The 14630-nt window shown below is 50.6% G+C and overlaps 2 protein-coding genes across 5 annotated transcripts in view; both read left to right on the forward strand.

The window, feature by feature from the left end:
• UHRF1 (ubiquitin like with PHD and ring finger domains 1) overlaps positions 1-1720 on the forward strand; it is a 12881-nt gene extending 11161 nt beyond the window's left edge. For both annotated transcript variants that reach the window (XM_031507131.3, XM_085562365.1), the window contains exon 17: positions 289-1720. In XM_031507131.3, the coding sequence (XP_031362991.1) occupies positions 289-435 (147 nt within the window). In that variant the 3' untranslated portion in view covers positions 436-1720. The remainder of the gene's footprint in view (positions 1-288) is intronic.
• Positions 1721-4442: 2722 nt separating this feature from the next.
• Positions 4443-14630, forward strand: part of KDM4B (lysine demethylase 4B) — a 77786-nt gene continuing 67598 nt past the window's right edge. For all 3 annotated transcript variants that reach the window (XM_031507182.3, XM_077788804.2, XM_077788805.2), the window contains exon 1: positions 4443-4558. The gene's annotated coding sequence lies outside the window, so the exon portion shown is untranslated. The remainder of the gene's footprint in view (positions 4559-14630) is intronic.

Genomic DNA, 14630 nt, shown 5'->3' on the forward strand with positions numbered 1-14630 from the left:
GGGCTGGGCTCTTGGGGAGGATTTGTGAGGGTGGTGAGGCCCTGGAATGGAATTCCAAGAGCAGCTGGATCCCTGGCAGTGCCCAGGGCCAGGCTGGATGGGATTTGGAGCACCCTGGGAACTGTGGGAGGTGTCCCTGCCATGGCAGGGGTGGCGCTGGGTGGGGTTTAAGGCCCCGGCTGGAATTCCCTGATCTCTGCTGGTCCAGCTCTGACCTGGGAACCCTCGGGGCTGTGCCAAAGGAGCCCAGCTCCCTGTCCCTGACCCCTGCTGGCTTCTGTCCCCCAGGACTGCCTGGACAGGTCCTTCAAGGCCTCGGTGTTCAGCTGCCCCGCGTGTCGCTACGAGCTGGGCCGCAGCTACAGCATGGAGGTGAACGAGGCCCTGCAGAGCGTCCTGGCCCAGCTCTTCCCCGGCTACGGCAGCGGCCGGTGATCCCCCAAAGCACTTCTCCCTCCCTCCCCAAACCTCCCCTGGGCTTAATTTAAAACAACAAAAAAAAATTAGTCTGTGTTCCTCCCACCCCCAGCAAAAATGGTTTTAAGTCTTCCTTGTTTTTTTTTTTAAAAAAACCCTCTAAACTCCAAGGATTATCCTTTTGTATGTTCGTGGATTTTGTTTTTGTTCTCTATGTTGAACTTTGCATTTTTATAATTTTTGTTTTCATCCCCTCAAACCTGTCATTCATCAGCACAGAATTATTTGTTTCTAATGGACTGAAAGTGCTTCCGGTGAGGCTGCTAATGATGAGGAAAGTTCTCAGAGTGCCCCTGTGCCCCCTTTATTTTTATTTTTTATTCCAAAAATGGCTTGGTTGCTAGAACAATCTTCACTGTCTGGGGATTTGGCCATCAAGGTAGACTTGTGCATCACCTTGGCAGCATTTTGATACTCAATTTGTACAAGATGGTTCCTGGCTTTTGTACCACAAGTGGGTTTTTACTATTTTTTTGTAAGAACTGGGTTTTATACATTTGACAAAAAGCCATTTCCTGCTAACTTTGTATCTCAGAACCAGAAGGCTGCTTGCTTTAGAGCCAAGTGGTTGGAGCAATATGAAGTACTACCTCACTGGACTTCTCTTAGGGAAGGATTTGTTCAGCCAGGTGCTGTCCCCTGTCCCAAAATGCCATTGTGGAATATCCTAAAGCCATTCTTAAGTGCCTTTTGTCCTTTGCTGGAAGACTGGGCTCTGAATCACCATCAAGGTCTCCTTTTTTTTTTCATAAGCACTGAATTGTTGGGACTTGCCAGCCGGATTTTTTTGGGAGCGTGGATCACTGTAGCTGTGTGTGATTAGTGGGGATTTACAGAGGATCAGGTTTCCTAGTTATAGGTGTATTGGGGAGTTTTTTTTTTTACTTTGTCTCGCTGCATTTCTACCTGGAAATGAAAAATAACCAATTCTGGCTTTTTGTAATGAACCATTTTATATTGGCTATGCCTGGAGAAGGCTCCCTTGGTTTTCCTCTACCATTACCAAAGTTTGCAGTTTGATACCTCAGCAAGACAGGGATGTTTATAATCACACTTTTCTGCAGACAGACTGGAACAAATGTGCCTACTATTGGTTTGCTCAACTCTTACCCTTTGGAAAGTGATTATGTTAATATGTTAGGGAAAAAGACCCCGCAACATTTTATAAATTTTTGGTGAATTTGTCAATTTTTTGTATAATGTGCAAGTTGATGTTCTCAAAATAAATATCTTTTCAAATTAATTGTTGACTGTTCTTCAATTCTTTCGATCCAAAGTGAATTTTCAGGCCCAATTCCTTGTGCAGGAATTTGAAATTATGTCCCATTAAGCCAAGCCTTTTATTTTTCTAAGGGCTGTGATTTTCATTATGATTTTTCACTGCAAATTTGGAAAATCCTCATTTGCTGTTCTTCAACATAATTGCTTCTAGGCACTAGTGAGGGCATGTGTTATATTCAAGATTCCCCAAACTTTTCTTTTAACTTGCATTAGATTCCCACTGCTCCAGAATCCAAATATCAACTGGCAGTTAGAATTGTTTGTCCATTTAATGAATAAACTCCAAAATTGTTGCAAGTGCCAAGTCCTGCATCATATTTGAGGTGCTACAGGAACAAGTTTGAGCTCCACAAACCGGAGGAATAAGTTCAGCCACTGAGGTTTTCACAAATGCAGATGAAGGAAATAAAGCAGCATTAAGGTGGTAGAAACAAAACCTATGAAATTAAGCAGCAGTAGCACCATCTACCCTCTTTAAAGTAAGTTTATTTTTAAGGTCATTGTTAACATTAAACACTTTCAGATATTTAGATTTAATTGAAAATGTCCACTTTTTATTCTGTGTTGTGATGGGAAGAATTAGGGGTGAGTGAGTGAAAGTGAGGGAGTGTTTCTGCATTTAAATTGCAATAACTGCAATGACTTCCTTCGTTTATTTGTTTTGTTGTTATTTGGAACTTGAAAAACAAACTTTGTTTCCTCCATAGGTGCCAATGTACTGTTCTGTTCGTGGCTTTTTTAAGCAACAATTAGATTCCTCTGCAAATTGGACACTTTCTGGTGAGCTCTGCCAAAATTATCTGTCCCAAATTACAGAGCCCTGCTTGGAAAACGCCTGTGCTGCACAGGGAGCGGGTTTGGCTGCGGGTACCAAGGAATTTCGTGCTGGGGCCGACTCCCTGGGGTGATGTTTCACCTCCCGCTCACACCCGGGTCCATTTTTGGGCCAAATCCCCGAAATGGGAACGGGAACAAAATTTCCTGGGTAAAGACTGGGGAAGGGGAGTGACAGCAGCAAAAACCCGACCCAGGACCTGCTTCTATTCTGGGAATTCCCAGGCGGGCACAGACTTCATCCAAGCTCTGCTTGGCGTAACTGAGTGGAATTGGCGATGCCCCGATGGCCTCGCTGGGGCTGGCGAGGGGTCCCCGCTGTGTCCTGGGCACCCGCAGGGATGGGGACCCCAACCCTCATCTTTGGGGCTGGCGAGGGGTCCCCGCTGTGTCCTGGACACCCGCAGGGATGGATGGGGACCCCAACCCTCGTCCCTGGGGCTGGCGAGGGGTCCCCGCTGTGTCCTGGACACCCGCAGGGATGGGGACCCCAACCCTCGTCCCTGGGGCTGGCGAAGGGTCCCCGCTGTGTCCTGGACACCCACAGGGATGGATGGGGACCCCAACCCTCGGCCCTGGGGCTGGCGAGGGGTCCCTGCTGTGTCCCAGACACCCGCAGGGATGGGGACCCCAACCCTCATCCTTGGGGCTGGTGAGGGGTCCCCGCTGTGTCCCGGGCACCCGCAGGGATGGGGACCCCAACCCTCGGCCCTGGGGCTGGTGAGGGGTCCCCGCTGTGTCCCGGGCACCCGCAGGGATGGGGACCCCAACCCTCGTCCTGTCCAGGCCCGGCTCTGCCCCGGGGGTGGCGGGGATGGGGATCCACGGTCCCCGCTGGTCACTGCCACCCCTGGCCACTGCTGTCCCTCCAATCCCCAATATCCCCTTGGTCCCCAATATCCCCCCAATTCCTGTTGTCCCCCTGATCCCCAATGTCCCTCTGGTTCTAAATAGCCCCCTGGTCCCCGCTATCCCTCGATCCCCAGTATCCCCCTGATCCCAAATAATGCCCCTGATTCCCAACATCCCCCTGATTCCTAATATCCCCCCCGGTCCCCAATATCCCCCAATCCCCAGTATCACCCTGATCCCCAATATCTCCCAATCCCAATATCCCCCCTATCCCCAATATCACCCTGATCCCAAATATCTCCCGATCCCAATATCCCCCGATCCCCGATATCCCCCCAGTCCCCAATATCACCCTGATCCCCAATATCCCCCCCGATCCCAAATATCCCCCCCGGTCCCCAATAAACCCCCGATCCCAAATATCCCCCGGTCCCCAATATCCCCCCCGATCCTAATATCCCCCCGATCCCAAATATCCTCCAATCCCCAGTATCTCCCCCGGTCCCCAATATCCCCCGGTCCCCAATATCCCCCCCGATCCCAAATATCCCCCGATCCCAATATCCCCCCGGCCCCGCCATGCCCCGCCCGGCCGCGCGGGGGCGCGCTCTCTGGCCGCTCCCCCATTGGCGCAGCGCGGCCGCAGCGCCCCCGCCCCGCGCTGTGCGGCTCCTCACGTCCTCACCGCCCCGCCCCGCGCCTGACGGGCACCGCGCTCCGCCAATCAGAGCCCGCCCGGTGCCCGCCTCGCCCAATGGCCGCTGGGGGCGGGCCGCCGGCAGTAGAAAGCCGCATGCGATTGGCGGAAAGCCCCTGAGCGACGGCAGCGCTCCCCGCTGCCCCGCCCGTCGGTGGGCGGGCCGCCCCTCCGCACCGCCAACCAATCACCGCCCGCGCTCTCCTTGTTATTCGTCGATCAGCCTCACCACTGGCTGAACCCGCCGTCCATCCCCGGCGGCGCGGCCAATGGGCGCGAGGGCGGTGCCGCGCGCGGCCAATGGGCGCGGCCGGGAGGCGGGCGCAGGTGGTGGCCGCGGGGCGCTGCGCTCGCCTGGGCGCCCCCCCCACGGCCCGTTCGCTGCGCCCCCCGCGCCGCCGAGGGCCCCGCGCGCAGGTACGGCCGGACCGGCACCGGCACCGGCACCGGGACCGCGCCCCGCCCCGCCCGGCACCGCCACCCCGCGCTGCGCCCCCCGCCGGGCCGGGCCCGCCGCCGCTCCCGGCCCCGCCGCTCCCTTCCGGGCCCCCGCGCGGCCTCCCCGCGGCCCGGCCCCGCCGCGCTTTGTGTGGGTGGGTGGGTGGGTGGCACCCCGGGGTCCCCGGTCCCCCTCAGCGCGGGGGTTTGGGCCACGGACGTGTTCAAATGGCGATCGCGGGCGCTCCGGGGGTCAGTGGCGGTCCCGGCGGTTCGGCCCGGGCCCGGGGGGTGCGGGGGAAGCCGGGGCAGGACGGTGACAGCGGCTGGGGTTTGGCCGCTGCATCGCCGCCTTCCTCCTCCGGAGCCTGTCAAAGTCTGCGGCCGAGCCGGGGCTCTTCCGCTGCTGTTGCTCGCAGTCCGCGTGTGCGGGACCCTCCGGTGTCCCCGCGCCCCAAAGCCCTGCGGGCTGCGGGGTCTCCGCGTCCCGGCACGCTCCGGGCACTTCCCGGCCCCCGGCTGCTGCTGTTGGCACCAGCGGAGAAGATGGAGGGGATGTGCTGGAAGGGGAATCTCCAGGAAACCCTTCCCGAGGGTCTGCAGAGGGGACAGGGACAGGAGGAGCTGTGCCAGGGCTTGGCACGGAGCTCAGGGAAAGGTTCTTCCCCCCGAGGGTGCTGGCACTGCCCAGGCTCCCAGGGAATGGTGCCGGCCCTGTCAGAGCTCCAGGGCTGCTCAGGGTGGGGGTGCTGGGGGTCTGTGAGGGGACAGTCCCAGGGTGGGGGTGCTGGGGGTCTGTGCAGGGCCAGGGGCTGCACTGATGATCCCTGAGGGTCCCTCCCAGCTCAGGACGTTCTGGGATTCACCCAAAGGTGGCTCTTGGCTTTCCCGGAGCTCTTGGTTTTGGAGGTGTTCAGGAGCCAGGGGTGTTGCAGCTTTTTGGACCCCTTTGTATTGAAGAATGAAGTCAGCAGTGAGGTTCAGGTTCAGCCCTGCTCCCGGTGTTTTGTAACGAAGCTGCTGCTGGGACATTGCGTTTGTGCTAACTCCTTTGTACTGGGCAGTGTAAATTGTGTTGTATCAAGTATGACCCTCCCAAAACTAAGTTTCCTTTAACCAAAAAGAGTTAATTTTAAGGAGCTCTGTCCATCTCATAGCATTTCACGCACAACGTTGCTTCTTTCCTGGGAACTTTTGCTTTTTTCTCATCACTTTCCTTTTCCCGTTTCACTGAAATGTACAGAGTCACGGCAACCTTAAGCCTAGAATCTCAAATTTACAGTTACATTTCAGCAATTACATCAAGTAACTGTTGGAGCACCCAGCAATTGCTCTGTGCCAGCAAGTTCCCAGTTCTTGGGCTTCTCTGTAACAAGAGAAGGAAGTTGGGACAGGTTGACCAACTCCTGCAGTGCCAGAAGGAATCCTGAAGGAATCCTGATGGAATCCTGAAGGAATCCTGCAGGACTCCACAGCTGTTCCTGTCTCATGAGAGGCAGGAGTTCCTCCCATGCAAAGGAGATGTAGGTGGATATAAAGTGATTCCTTGTTCCAGAGCTGATATTCATGGATGAAACATTCACTGGAGCATCTTTTGACAGGAAAATTCTGTCTAACACTCTTTGTCATTCTGTCTAACATTCTTTGTCATTGTTCTTTTTATGCTGTTTGAAAAGAGAATTCCCTGGACTAGCCCAGTGGGACCAGAATATATATGGTCCTATATATAAACATGATGTATGAAATATGTAATATATATTAAAAAGTATGTAAAATATATTTATATATATATATAAAATATATAGAAGGAGTCAGTTTTGTCAGTAAGTCAGAACACTTTGGTAAAGACCCAAAGTACACAAATGTCATGTTCCAAGTTTGGCTTTAGGGTGAACGTGGGCTTTTATAAATAAAACCTCACGCACCTGAGAGGTTCCACCAGCTTTTGATGGGAAGTCAAGAGCAAAATTCACTTTCAGGGAGAATCCCACCCATTTCCTGTCAATAATCCTGGCTATTGCTCATGGGTTGTGCTCACCTGTTACCCTGAGCTGTGGGGACAGTGCTGCTCTCACTGGGAACTGCTCTCAAATCCTGTCATGCACCAGAGAAAGATTTAGCAGATCAAGTGGGAGTTCCACAGCTCTGCAGGTGTTTTAGATCACCCAAAATACAGACAGCTCCTGAAAACTCTGAGCTATTTCCATATTAAAGGTCATAAGATATTTGATGTGAGTTGGGAAAACCAGTTGGGCCAGCCCTGCTGGAAGGGCACGGGAGCTCTGTGGGGATTTCACATTTAAGCAGGGTTATGTTTTATTTCCTCCTGGGATGTCCAGCTGCACCACAGCAAACAGTGTCAGCATCAGGAGGCTCTGATTCACCTTGCAAGTTTAAATCTCATTTTTGAGAGCAGGCAATCCACCTGAGAGCAGAAATTATCATTGCGAGCTGCAGGCTGAGCCACCCAGGCAGTGGGGAGGGAAAGCTCCTGGCAGTCAAGAGAAACTTGGTGTTCCTTAATTAATTCTGGGCAGTCAGGAGGGCTCGGGACTGGTGGATTCTCCCTTTCCTGACTCATCCAGAGCTGTGGGGAAGGGTTTGCAGAGCCTGTGCTGCTCCACGTTCCTTCACTGGAGCATCTGTTAATAGCAAAGATGGATGACAGCTAAATATGTCACCACGAGTGAGGGATTTGCTTAATGGGTTTGGATGCCACTGGGATCCTCCAGGGCGCTGCTGGAAATAATTCTTTGTCGTCTGGTAAAGAATTCAAGAGGGTTTGTCCGTTTGCAGTAGCAACTGAAATCCTGGAGTACTGCAAAAGGTTGGCAGGAATCCTGTCATTGCACACAGGTTGGGGGATATTAATGACTTGTCACTGCGGGATGAGGAAGGTGTTTTTCCATTTTCAGTGTTCTCCACTAAACTGATGGTTGCTTAATAAGATTTTCTCTTTTTAAGCTTTGTTGTGGACCAAATATGTTCTGTCTTGTCACAGCTTAGGGATAGAGGCATTTGCTACCATGGCTTAATTAAGGTGCTTATTTTTATTTATATTTTCATGGGGTAAGTCACTCTCCTTTATAAATGAGGCAATTCCTCAGTCATGCTCTTACTGGATTACACATTTGTATTCTGCCCTTCCTTGGTCTGTGTGTGCCTCACTCATGGCAGGAGTAACCTGAAGCTTCATTATTTTTATGTTTTATGAGGCTCATGAACAAGCTACAGTGCCCAGATCCTTAGAGAATACAGGATTGTCCTTTTGTTCCTAAAGCTGATAGAAATCTGCTTTTGAATATGGCCCAAGAAGTAAATGCTGGAAGTGGGTCGGGGGTTAAGGTGATTTTTGAAGGTTTTCTGATATTCCTTCACGATTTTGGATACACCCCAGGGCAATGGAGAGGCCTTTGGTGAGGTTTTGGTGCAGATAAGAAGTTTTAGTGAAGTTTCCCATATTTGATCTCAGTTCTGTTGGCAGAACAAGCAGCACAGCTTTGCCTGGGAGGGGTGTGTCAAGTTTGGAGCTGCAGCTTCCAGAGAAACCTGGATCAAACAGAGCTGGGAGAGGTTCAAATTGTCTCATTTCACCTCGAAGCTCTGCGTTTAATTGAGGCTTTAAATCCTCACTCCTCGAGTTACAGGTGGCTGAAAGGTGTGAAATGGCTTCCAGCTGGGAGAAGCTCAGGGGGGCTGAAGGTCCTGGGGGTACCTGGGGGTTACCTGGGCAGGTGAGCCAGGGAGGGGCTGGGATTTTTTAGAATTACATGGCCAGGTGAGCCAGAGAGGGTCTGGGGTACCTGGGGGTACCTGGGCATGGCTGGGTAGGTGAGCCAATGAGGGGCTGGGGTTCCTGGGGGTACCTGGGTATATCTGGGCAGGTGAGTTTGGGTTCTACAGGGCTGTGCTGGGCTGAGGTTCCTGGGCAGGTGAGCCAGGAAGGGGCTGGAGTTTTTTAGGGTTACCTGAGTAGGTGAGCCAGGGAGAGGCTGGGGTACCTGGCCAGGTGAACCAGGGAGGGTTTGGGGTTCCTGGGGGTACCTGGCCAGGTGAGCCAGGGAGGGACTGGGGTTCCTGGGGGTACCTGGGCAGGTGTGCCAAGGTTCTAGAGGGCTGTGCTGGGCTGAGGTTCCTGGGGGTACCTGGCCAGGTGAGCCAGAGAAGGGCTGGGTTTTTTTTTAGGGTTACATGGGCAGGTGAGCCAGGAAGGGGCTGGGGTACCTAGGGGTACCTGGGGTTACCTGGGCAGGTGAGTTGGGGTTCTACAGGGCTGTGCTGGGCTGCAGTTCCTGGGCAGGTGAGCCAGGGAGGGTCTGGGGTTCCTGGGGGTACCTGGGCAGGTGAGCCAGGGAGGGTCTGGGGTTCCTGGGGTAACCTGGCCAGGTGAGCCAGGGAGGATTTGGGGTTCCTGGGGGTACCTGGGCAGGTGAGCCAGGGAGGGTTTGGGGTTCCTGGGGTAACCTGGCCAGGTGAGCCAGGGAGGGTTTGGGGTTCCTGAGGGTACCTGGGGGTACCTGGCCAGGTGAGCCGTGGTTCTGCAGGGCCGTGCCAGGCTCGCTGCTCCTCTGGCCGAGCTCCAGGATGTGCTGGCAGCTGGAACTGGGTCAGTGTGTCACACCCGGCCTGGGCATTGCCTCGGGCACAAAACCAGCCCAGGGCTTCCTTTTGTATGGGCAGGATGGGTAAAAACGCCTCCGACAGCCCCATTTGTTGAGGGGTTTTGTTATAAAAGTCTAAAGGAGCTTAGAGAAGTTGCTGAGGACTCCAGGCTTTTCCTTCTGGCAGGGTTGTGGAAGGAAAACTGGGAATTAGTCTGTATTAAGGTGTTATCTGATGCAGGTAACATGCAAAAAAGCATGTTTTTTTGGGCACTGCAGTAATCGAGGGTCCTGCTTGCTTTGCAAGGTTTCTGATGTCCTTTCCCATAAGAGACCGTGGATGGTTTATTTTAACATTTGCAGTGCTGCTGCCTCGGGTTGAGGTGCCGTGGGTTAAAACTTGGAATTCCTGTTCAGATCCGACAGCTCAGTCCGTATGAAGTGCCTTTTATAAAGCTTAAGTTGTTTTTGAAGCACTCCTGAAGCAGTGGATCCAGTGAAGATAACAAAATGCAGCAGAGAGAACTCGTGCCATGCAGCAAACTGAGGCTCCTGCAGTCCTTGGAAAGGCTGGGCCTCAGCAGTGGTTTGTGAACTGATTCCTGTGGGTTTAGGATGAGTTTATCTTGTCTGTTCAGCCAAACTTTTGAGTTTTTGATGTTCTGATCTGGATTTAGTCAGAAATAACCTTTACACGTTAACTACCTTGCCTCAGGCAATAATAAACTGTTTTAAAGTCATACAGATTTATTGCTCTTAAATGTAACCACTTTTTTTCCCCCCTTTTAAATAGTGTTTGTGACTAAATAATTTTGTTGTTAGAAAAATGTGTGAGTAACTGTGCACTTCTACAGCAAAGAGGGTGTTTTGGAGGAAAATTTTATTTTCCCTTAATGAGCTACATATGCTGCTTGATTTCAAGTACAGGAGGATCTGGAATTTTGGAGGAGTCTTGTGGAGTATAAAATTTAATAGAAAATAACTCTCAATTTGTCAAATCCCAGGCACTGTAGGTCTTCATCCCTGTGATGGATGGGAATGTTGTCTCTGTTCCTCTTTCCCAAATATTTCCTCTGTCGTGTTTATTTGGCCTTTATGGAGGATATATGAAACTCAAAGCAATTTGAATGTTAAAAATGTAATTAATTGAATCTATAATTATTTTGGGGGGAAAGTTGTTAGTTTAAATCCTTACTGTAATTGTACAGTTGTTTAAAACTGGGCTGAGCAAAAGCAAACTTCAAACTTAAGAATTTACATTTTCTTTGCCTAAATGCTGGAATCTGATTCTTGGGAATAGTGGGGAAGGAAGGAAACTTGTCTCAGATATCCTTACCATTATAGTTTTAATATAAATATATATAGATTTTAGTAGTCTATTTTATACACAGACCTGATGTCTTGCAAGAGTTTGTCTTTGGTTCTGCAAAGAAACTTTGGAGAGAGCCTGATCCATGAGAATTGATGGAAATCAGAGTAATTTGTTGGCTTAGAGAGAAAGGAAGTAGATAGAAATAGAAGAATCTGTCCTTTGTGTTCCAGCCTAATTCATCTAAAAATGCCATTTCAGATAAACACACGAGGTTTTCATTAATATTTGTGTACAGGGCTTAATAGTTAAATAACGAGTTAAGAGCAAGTTTAAAGGAGTTTTTCATGAGCAGGGTTCTCATTATTATTGGGGAAATGCCTCAAATACTGAATGAGACAGGAAAAGTTAATCCAGGCATGCTTGAAATCTGCATTTTGTTGGTGTGATTTTGTGTCAGATGTCTGACACTGCCCCATTCCCAGCCCTGGAGCCAGACCCATCCCAGCTCATCCCGTGGCACAGCAGAGGGACAAACAGCCACGAGCAGGGGCTCTGCCCCATCCAGATCAGGAGATTCCCTCCCGTTCCCAGCTGGAGCTTTGTTCATCCCCTGGAATTCCAGGTTCTGCTCCCTCAGCAGGGCTTGGTGCCCGTGCCAGTCTGTGCCCAGCTCCTGTGAGCCTCACCTGTGTTCTCAGGGCTGGCAGCATTGCCATTTGTGTTTTTAGCCCTTTCCAGCACAGCCCCAGGAAAGGGAAATCCTGGGGGTGGCACAGGGTAGCAGGCTCCTCATCGCCTGGGCACAGCTTTACCCTCAGACCTGCTGCCTTCTCCAAAGTTCTCTTGTGGAGAAACTGTGGAGAAACCAAGCATTAACTTTGTTTAGCAAGATCAGAAGCGTTTTTGTGGTGTTGCTGTGCCCTCAGTGCTGCCAGGTCGATGCTGGCACTCGCAGCCACCCAGCAGCACCAGTTTGCTGTCCCTGGGCTGGCACCGGGGACAGGATGAGCCCCAGTGCTGCTGCCTAAAGCCACGTTTGTTCCCACAGCAAAACTGTTTTAGTCAAAGTCACCCCTGCCCCGTGGGTGGAGCAGAACGAGCTGACATTATCGGCTCTGCTGAGATCAATAGTGGGGCAGCAGCAGGAACTGCTCAGAAATCCCAAACCTTTTCCTGGAGGAAGGATTCCCAGTCCTGGCAGTCCTGTAGCAAGCTGGAGTCATTGATCTCAGCTGGGTGTCCTGGACTTTTTCTGTGCTGTACAAAGGTTTCAGTCAACAGGTGCAGGATTTCAGTCACAGAAATGTCTTGGTTCACATCAGTTTTGGAAGGGAAAAGTCTCATGTAAAAGTCATTGAAATTAAAACTCAGTTCTTTGTGTGCACCGAGATCGTCCCTCTGGAGACACGTTTTTGTGCTTCCTCACAATGGTTGAAAATTAGAAGGTTTTCATAATATTTCAGGCTGTTACTCTCTTACAAAGAAACAGAATGTATCCAGCTGAGAAAAATACCTTCACTCTTCTTTTCAGGAGCTAATGGGGGCTCTGACTGCAGAATCCTCCTTCTCAGTATTGAGGGAAGGGTTTGTTCCATCTGGCCCTCACCCACAGCCCTGCCAGGCTGAAAGGGGCTCTCAGTGTTCTCAGAACAGTCAGACTCTGCTCTGGAACCTTCCAGTGATACTGGGAGCTCGTTAGGACACTGGTTAATTGGGGCCATCTCCTGAAAATCCCAGCTGAAGCTGCAGCCCTGTCCTGCTGCCTTGTGCTGTGTGGTCCCAGGAGCTGGGACGGATGTGACCACGAGTGCTGGGACAGAGGTGACCATGAGTCCTGGGACAGAGGTGACCATGAGTGCTGGGACAGAGGTGACCACGAGTGGTGGAACAGAGGTGACCATGAGTGCTGGGACAGAGGTGACCATGAGTCCTGGGACGGATGTGACCGTGAGTGCTGGGACAGAGGTGACCACGAGTGGTGGAACAGAGGTGACCACAAGTCCTGGCACTGCTTTCCCAAAACACATCACTGCTGCCACGTGGGAAGCACCTGAGGAAGAAATTCTCTTCTCCCCAAGCTTTTCCTGTACCCTGAGTGTTCCCAGCTCCCTGGGGCTGGTGGGGGAAGCTCCAACATCTCACTGAGGTCATGGACCCGATTCCCCCTTCCCATGAGCTCTGTGGCCATTTTGTTGTAATAGCTTAATTAGTTTGATTAGCTAAAAGTACATTATCTAGGGTAGGTGTTGAAGTGTTCTTTAGGTAGGACTGCACAAGGAAAAATCTTGTGTTTTGCTGTCTCTGGGCTAAAGAATTCCAGAGTGCCAGGTGATGCTGCTTGTATTGAGGCAGTAGACCTTTTAATTAATTAATTAAGCTTTGCAGGAAGTAATTTTATCCTTTAATTAATTGATTAAGCTTTACATGAAGTAGTTTTTGATCTCCTGTCCTTACTGGAGCATGTATTTTCACTCTTTGCTCTGAGTTTATTAACTAAAAATTGGAATTTTGTGAGAGAATCTTGAGGGAAAGATGGGATAAAGCCTGGCTTTGGCTGTTTGTTTTCCCCGTGGTTGTGGGTAAAGCTGCAAATCCTGGGAAGCCTCTCTGGAGCAGATGGTGCTGGCAGGGCTCCTCCTCAGGACGGAATTCGGGCGCTGCTCCTGAGCCAGCTCCTCCCAGGATCCTGGCGGGGCTCCCCGCTCCCCTCAGCCCCGTGGCATTTCCAGACCCTGCTCAAAAATAGCCCCAGTATTCCTGGGAAGGTTGTGTCAGGCTTTGGGATGATTTCTGTCCCTGTCCCACTTCTCCAGCTCCCCCTTTCCCCGTTTTCCTGGGATCGGCGCTGGCCTTTGGGGATTTGAGCAAACCTCGGGCAGATGGGTCCCCACAGCTCCCGTGGCTCATCCCAGGGATTTCCTGCTTGTGTTCCTGCAAAACATTTGTGTAGGAAAGTCTTCCCCTGGGCACGGATCAATCTGCTGCTTCTCCTCAAGTGTTGACCCTGAAACAACAGTTTTTGTTCTCAAAAAGCAATTTTTGTTCCTTGTTTGGCAAGGTTGGGAATCTCCTTGGGCAGGGCCACTCTGAAGATGGAGGGGTTGGTTAAATGGCCCTTTTGTTTCCAAACTGCAACAATTTCTGTTGGAAATGGGAAGTATCTCGGGGTGAAGGGGGTGAAATGGTATTTTTCTCCCTCAATTGATTTTGCTCTGGGATTTCCTGCAATATTGGGATTCATAATTTGATTTTATTCTGGACTGGGTCTGCATCTCTGGCTCCTGGCTTGGGAAGGGCTTTTCTGCCTGTGAGAAGCTGTGATTTTATGCATAAAATTCCTTTAAATACTCCTTGGGGAAGGACGTAAGACTTGCAGATCCCTGTTTTGAAACACATTTGCATAAAAGTTACTGTGTAAAATTCTGTGTTTTCCGGCTTCTAAAATTTTGCTCAAAACTGTTCACGTGCCTTTGAAATGAAAAGTTTTACCCAATTAAAATGAAACCTTGGTGCCCTGGGTGTGGAATCTGCCCACTTTAGTGTGTGAAGCTGGTTTTAATTCCAGGAGCTGGGAGCACTGGCTGTGTCAGGAGCGAGTTCTCACCCATTCAAACACAGATCTGGGAGTACTCCGTGCTTTATTTTTATGTTTTCCTAACGCTACGAGTACTTCCAGGAGCATCTGCAACACTTCTTGGCTGCTTTGGAATCAGTTTAAAGGCACTTGAAATGCTTTTTTTTCCATGTAAAAGTCTGGCAGGAGCTGTTTTCCTGCAGTTCATCCTCCAAAGCCCAGCACTGCCATCTCGTGAGCGCTCAGGGTGTGGAGCTGCTGCAGCTCCTCGCATGGAGAACTCCCTCATGGGGATATTTGCAGCTGAAATGCCACTAAAACCTTTTATTTCCCTTACGGATTTCCAGCATAACCTTAAAAAAGTCTATTTTAAAAATTGTGATTTCATCCTGAAGGGTTTGAGAGTTTGTTTTGGATGTTTTGGAGTTGTGCATCTTTATTTCTTGTAAGGCTTGCCTGACATTTCATTCTATTTCTGTACATTGCAAATACAAAGTGTAATGAAGCTACATTTAAAAAAAACACCTTAATTTTGTAATTTTTAATGTAGTCTAGCACATTAAA

This window comes from Lonchura striata, chromosome 28 (genome assembly GCF_050655825.1).
Source record: "Lonchura striata isolate lonStrDom1 chromosome 28, ASM5065582v1, whole genome shotgun sequence".
NCBI classification, from domain to species: Eukaryota; Metazoa; Chordata; class Aves; order Passeriformes; family Estrildidae; genus Lonchura; species Lonchura striata.